Below are 7,189 nucleotides of genomic sequence, written 5' to 3'. Positions count from 1 at the left end.
CACTTTCTGAAATTTATAGCAGGTGTAATACAGCCATATTAGAGCCTGCAACATTTGAGGAAGCATCAAGGTTTCCTAGTTGGAGGGCTGCAATGCAGGAGGAGATAAAGATGATTGAAAAAAATCAGACTTGGAAGCTTGTAGAAAGACCTCCTAATAAGTATATAATAGGGGTTAAATGGGTGTACAGAACAAAAATGAATGCTGATGGTTCTGTAAACAAACTAAAGGCAAGGCTTGTAGTGAAAGGGTATGCTCAAAAGGAAGGTGAAGACTATTCTGAAACCTTTGCTCCTGTTGCAAGGTTTGACACCATTAAACTCCTTATTGCATTAGCAGCACAAAAAGGTTGGAATCTTTACCAACTTGATGTTAAATCAGCATTTCTCAATGGTGAATTAAGTGAAGAAGTGCACATTGAACAAGCTCCTGGATTTGTAAAGAAAGGTGAAGAAAATAAAGTGTGCCTACTTAGAAAGGCCTTGTATGGCCTAAAACAAGCTCCAAGAGCCTGGTATAGCAAGGTGAATGCATACTTGTTGAAGCTTGGCTTTGTAAAGAGCTTAAATGAGGCTACATTATATGTGAAATTTGTTGAAGAAAATGTGCTAATTGTATCCATTTACGTGGATGATCTTCTGGTCACAGGAAGCAATGAAGAATTGATTGCTTGGTTGAAATTGGAGATGCAGAATGCATTCGAAATGATAGATTCGGGAAAGCTCAGCTTCTTTTTGGGAATTGAAGTAATTCAATCTGATGTTGAGACCTTTATTGGTCAAGAAAAATATGCAAAGGAGATATTGAAAAGGTTTGGCATGGAAAATGCAAGAGGAGTTGACAATCCTTTAGTGCTAAACCAGAAGCTGGAAAAGAATGATGGATTTCTGGAGGTTGAACCATCTGTTTATAGAAGCTTGGTAGGTTGTTTGCTTTATCTAACAGCAACTAGACCAGATATAATGTATGCCACAAGTTTGCTTTCCAAGTTTATGCAAAAGCCAAGCCAACAACACTTCAAAACAGCCAAAAAGGTACTTAGATATGTCAAAAATACAGCAGATCTTGGAATTTTTTATAACAGAAAATTGGAGCTGAATTTATGTGGCTATGTTGATAGTGATTGGGGTGGTTCAATTGATGACTTTAAAAGCACTTCTGGTTACATATTTTCTCTTGGATCAGGTGTTATATGCTGGAACTCTAAAAAGCAAAGTGTGGTAGCTCAAAGTACAGCAGAAGCTGAATACATAGCTGCTGCTTCAGCTGTAAATCAAACCATTTGGCTGAGAAAAATTTTAGATGATTTGCATGAAAAGCAAGTGGAAGCTACACCTATTTATTGTGATAACAAAGCTGCAGTAGCCATAACAAAAAATCCTGTTTTCCATGGTAAAACAAAGCATATCAAGATCAAGTATCATGCCATTAGACAAGCAGAAGAAGAATCAGAGGTGAGTCTAATTCACTGCAACTCAGATGAGCAATTAGCTGACATTTTGACCAAGGCATTAAACACCAAAAGGTTTGTTCAAATGAGAAAGAAGTTGGGAATGATAAGCAAGTTTGTCAAGGAGGAGTGTTGAAGCTATGAAGCTGTGAAGTTGGCTGCTGTAAATTCTGAATTTTTGAAGATGGTTCTGCTGCAGAAAGCTGAAGATGATATGGATTATTTTTTGCAGCCTTTAAAATGGTGACAAACTTCCTTAACCATTTTGTAATGTTTTTAGTTAGAATGCAACCAAACTAAATTATATTTGTTATGTTAGGTGTACTTTGGCTTAAAGTTTGGTTGGCTTGTAAGAATTTGTGTGGATAAACTTAATTTAAGCTGCTTTTGTACAGGGGTTAGGAAACCTATGTAAATATACATGTATGGCAAAGAAATGATATGTTTTTAAGTCACAAAAATAGAAAATAAGCAGACCTCCGTTCCAGCTCTCTGTTTTCTCCTCTGTTTTTTCACTTTTCTTGCTTTCTTTGCTTCCAGATCTCCATTAAAAAATCAACAAAACCAATCTATTGCAGCTGGTTTCAAATGGAAACCAGAATTGAAAAGTCAAGCACCTAGCGGTTATGATTTTACCCAATTCTTTCGCTCACCTTCAGTTCTCGCACCATCAAAACCCACCACAAAGCCACCTAAAAACGCACCATTAACCATCACAAATTTTTTTATCATCCACTTTCAAATATAAAAAAAGAGCCCTCTCTTTTGAACTGATTACCAAACAAAACTAATTATGTCTCCCACTGCAATAAAGCAAAAAAGACATACACCCCAATCCCTCGCCCACCCAAATTTCTTTTTTAAATGATGACAAGGAAGTTTCAAAAAAATTTATGATACCTTGTCACAAAGAGTGTGTGTGCGCGTTTTAGCTACCTCGCAGAGGGGAAAGAAAGGAAGTGTGTTGGCTAATTGCTTGGCTACTGCAATCTCCTTTCCAGAACCATAAATCACCATTGAAATGTCATTTGACTCAAAAACAAGTTATAGATTTGATTGTAAGACAGGAATGTGAAATTACCATAAATGATAATTGATGTCATTGGAGTAAAATGCAAGAAGATTCATGATGAACTTAGACAATGAAATATAATAAGAAGATTTATAATGGACTTAGAAAATGAAATATTATTATATAAGCAGATTCACGATTAACTTTCAACACCAAAGCACAATATATTTCATGCACAAAAGATCTAAGAAACTAGTTACTATTCTTCTTTCATGGCTTTGTTTCTTGCTATATTCTCAATCAAGCCTCCAAATGCAGCATATGAAGACCCACCTTCCATCACAGCTAGCCTACTCATTTCACTCTTCTCTTTGAACCTCTTCCTCACGTCATTTTTACCATCCATTGCACATTTTATAGCTCTTTCTATCTCATCTGCATTCACAAGTTCTCCCTTACTGATCTTATAATCCAATCTCAACTCCACAGCCAGTCCCAAATCTTTCACCAGTTGCAATGCATTAAGCTGTTGCTCAGCATACAGAGGCCACGTCACAATTGGAACACCGAACCACAAGCTCTCCAAGATCGAATTCCATCCACAATGTGACACAAATGCTCCCACTGATTTATGTGCCAAGACTGCCTTTTGTGGTGCCCATCCACACACCAAACCAATCTTCTTTGTCCTTTCCAAGAACCCATTTGGCAAGATTTCCTGGAGAACATCACTGTTGTAATCGCTAGGCGCTTCAAGTTTATCCTTTCGTGGTGACTTCCGGAAAGACCACAAGAACCTCACCCCACTTTGCTCCAATCCAAATGCAATTTCTTTTGCTTGATCTTTCCCAAAACTCCCCATGCTTCCAAAACACAAGAAAACAACAGATGAATCAGGTTGATCATCAAGCCATTTCATGATCACATCCGAGTCTAACTTGTTACTCTCATCCTTTAGATCAATCAGAGGTCCAACTGTGTAAACAGGAGGCACATTATCAAAATCATTCATCAAACACTTCACTGCATGGGACTCCAGCTCCTCAAATGTGTTGACAATAATCCCTCCGGTCTCTTTGACTCTTCTTCCATGATTCAAGAATGTCGTGTAGCCACCATACTTACTTAACAAAACTTCAGGCATACCACTGCTTGGAACTGGATTAACATAACAAGGAATCACAGCCTCACCATCAAACTCTTCAAATTCTCTACCAATCTCAGCATGTCGGGTAGGAAGGAACATCAAGAGACCAAGAAAAGCTGCACAAGAAGTGAAGAACAAATAAGAAGGAACACCAAGTTCATTTGCCACATCGATCATTGATGTGGAAAAGATATCAACTACCAACCCAGCGAGTTGAGCTGAGTTTTCGTTTGAAACTACATGTTTAACAATAGCTTCTTTAATGCAAGCTTTATGATAATCAACAAGCTCAGTTACAAACTTTTCAATAGATTTATAAGGCTCTTGTGAAGGACAGAAGTGCACTGGAGGAGGAAGATTGATGAGCCTTATTGGAACATTGGATTCTGCAAATGATTTGGTGTATTCAGCTACAAGGGAGGTGATAGTAGGAAATTGTATGAGAAGAACAGTCACTGAAAAATGATCATTACGATCAAACAGGCCTTTTGCAAACTCAATCAGGGGAACCAGATGGCCTGGAACTGGAGGAGGGATGAATACAAGCTCGGCTTTCTTCATTTTGTTAAGCGGTTGCTGTGATAAGGAAAGATCAATGCAGGTACACATTGGCTTCCTCGGGTTCTCTAGATGAGTGAGAAATCTAGAATATCCCAAATGAGTGGACACTGAAATTCTAAATGTGTGGATCAGTTTAATAAAATAATTCTATATATGCGTGCGACAAAACACTCCGTTTAAGAGTAAAGTTCAAGTCATTCGACATTATAATACAAACGAGTTAAAAAATAATAAAATAATATCAATTTATTTTTAATATATAAATAAATATATATTTATAAATATTAAATATAATTAAATAATTTTAAATTATAAATAAAATAATATTTAATTATATGATAATATATCTATTTATATATTTAAAATAAATATGTATGATATTACTCATAAAAAAAAACCAAAAGAATTATTCCCAACCAAGGTATACGAAAATCCTAAATTCATATTTTCTAACTTTTGGTATCTAAATATTCACTCATAAGATAATTTTAATTAAAACTCTCAATTATAATTAGAAGTAAAATCGTTATTTAACAAGAAATTAAAAAAAAAACTAAACTTTTATCACATTTTTCCTTTTAAATTTGAAAATCTCATAATTCCCCCCTCTCAAATTTTTTTTCAAAGTTTGAAAAGTGATAATTTTTTCCTAAGGTTTTTTTCCTCTTTTCTTCGACGATGAGTTGTCATCTCCAACTATCGACCGTCCTCTCTCATTTCTTATCTCTCCTTCTCAGTCTCTCTTCCTCTCCTCTTCGACTACCAATGAACAAAAATTATCTAAAAAACCAGACAATTTTTTTTTTGGATGACGATGTCTAGACAAATCATCTAGACGCGTCATCGTTCAGACAAAGAAATCTCTTCATCTAGATGCGTTGTCATCCAAATGAAAATTGTTTGAATTTTCACACAACATTCATCTAGATTTTTAGACAAAAATTGTCTAGATTTTCAAACGATTTTCTCTGATCAATGGTCAGAGAGGAGATGGAGAAAGGCCGGAAGGGAGGACTACCGACTGCCAGCAATGGCGGATCGTCACCAAAGAAAAGAGGAAAATGCCCTAGGTAAAAATTATCATTTTTTAAACTTTGGGTAGAGGAAAATTATAAGATTTTTAAACTTGAAGTAGAAAAATGTGATAAAACTTTAATTTTTTAAATTTTTTTACTAAATAACGATTTTACCCCTAGCTCTAATTGAGTTTTTTAGCAAAAATTATCTTATAAGTGGGTATTTAAATTTTTGAAAGTTAAAGAATAAGACTTTCAATATTCATTATACCTTAGTTGGGAACAAGTCTTTTGGCCTAAAAAGATATATATTCAAGTGTGTTGTTATCAAAATGCCACTTTCAAGATTTGCTTAACTCTAAGAGTATGTTTGATAGGAGGTAATAGAAAAAAAACTAAAATATTATTTTATTTAAATATCTTGAATATATTTTTTATAAAATATTTTTTTATTTTATTTATTATATTAAAAATTAATAAATAAAAATATAATTATAATAAAATTAAAATTATTTTAATAATATCTAAAGAGTTAGTAATCAAATTATTAATAATAAGATATATATCATACATTCTGAATTTCTCACACCTAAGTAAAGGGGGAAAATTGTCATAATCGACTCGCACACATAAAACAATTAAATTTGTCATACCTAGTGAGAAGCTCATCACTCATATAGAACAAGTAAATCTATTATAGGCATGCGTATAGCCATTAAAGGTGGGTGGATTTCCACCTTTAATCAAGTCATTCCCTTGACATTTCTCTTTGTAGTCTCTATACTCATCCTATTAAAGCATCCTCTCAAATTATTAATACCATAATCTTGTACATAGGCTTCTTGCGTAACGAGCCAAACCACATTAAATAAAATAATTTTATGTCTAACATTTTTTTCGTATTTTTTATACCTTTAATAGACATTAATATTCATTAATTTATTCTTATCGTCACAATTATAATATATCTTACATAAGACTTAAAATTTAATATATTTATTGGTGATGAGAAATTTCAATAATATTACTAATATTTTGTATATTAATAATTTAACTCCTTAATAAATTAGTAATTTTATAAATAAATTTTTCTGCACTTTTCTATGAATTCAAAAGATTGTAAAGAAAAATCTATGTATTATAAATAAATCAATCAATCAATCAACGAAACACATGTATATGCTTTTACTGATGGATTACATAAATTAATTTTTTCTATGAATCAATGATGGAAATAACTTATAAGGCCAGCCAAATTAGGTGGCTTCTTTGAAGCTGCTATTCTTGGATTCTATCATTTTGGGTGGCCCTTCACTGTCCATGGCATTAATTGTTTGAGATTTTTTCTTGATATTTCACATCATTCAAGTCATACTTTGGTAGTATCACCAAGATAGGCAAAAGGATGGTAATTTTGGATCACAGTTTCAAGGGGTCATTATAATTCATCTGCTAATTCCAGTGATGATGTTAAGATATCAACCGCCAATTCAGCAAGAGAAGCTGAGAAAGAATAAAAAACACTAACTAAAACCCCGGGTCCAAAAAGTAGATTAGGTCAGTAAAAAGTAGAATTTTAATATATCAACTTAACATCACACTTCTTTGTTACTCAAATCACCTTTAGGTAGTATTCATTCCCTTATCCTTTTGGCTACACCTCCTGGAGATGATCACTTTGGTTCAATATGTTTGTTGTTTAGCTTACGGGGAGACCACCAAAATCTTTTCTCAGATTGCCCCAAGCCGAATCCAATTTCTCTAGCTAGTTCCAAAGAACAAGAAAACAATTGATGAACCAGGTTGCTGATGACCAAGCCAATTCACTATCCCATCAGACTTTTGTGTATCATCTGAATCTAATGTCTCATTGTCACCCTTCAGATCAATCAGAGGCCCAACTGTGTAAATTGGTAATACATTACCAAACCTCCTCATGTGTTCACAATAAACCCTTTTGTAATACTCAGATCCATTTTTAAGATTTTGAGGTATGCATTCCT

The 7,189-nt window shown here is 33.9% G+C and overlaps 1 protein-coding gene across 1 annotated transcript; it reads right to left on the bottom strand.

Moving 5' to 3' along the window:
* Positions 1–2,618: 2,618 nt before the first annotated feature.
* Positions 2,619–4,296, bottom strand: LOC123195733 (anthocyanidin 3-O-glucosyltransferase 2-like). The gene has a single exon (XM_044609555.1). It carries the CDS (start codon positions 4,216–4,218, stop codon positions 2,722–2,724), a length of 1,497 nt encoding a protein of 498 aa, XP_044465490.1. The 5' UTR covers positions 4,219–4,296; the 3' UTR covers positions 2,619–2,721.
* Positions 4,297–7,189: the final 2,893 nt, after the last annotated feature.

The sequence above is a fragment of the Mangifera indica genome, chromosome 1 (genome assembly GCF_011075055.1).
Source record: "Mangifera indica cultivar Alphonso chromosome 1, CATAS_Mindica_2.1, whole genome shotgun sequence".
NCBI classification, from domain to species: Eukaryota; Viridiplantae; Streptophyta; class Magnoliopsida; order Sapindales; family Anacardiaceae; genus Mangifera; species Mangifera indica.
The sequence above is the reverse complement of the archived record's forward strand: the minus strand, read 5'-3'. Positions and strand labels throughout refer to the sequence as shown.

Coding starts and splice junctions, on each gene's coding strand:
- LOC123195733 (XM_044609555.1), bottom strand. CDS start 4,218: ATGTGTACCTGCATTGATCTTTCCTTATCACAGCAACCGCTTAACAAA.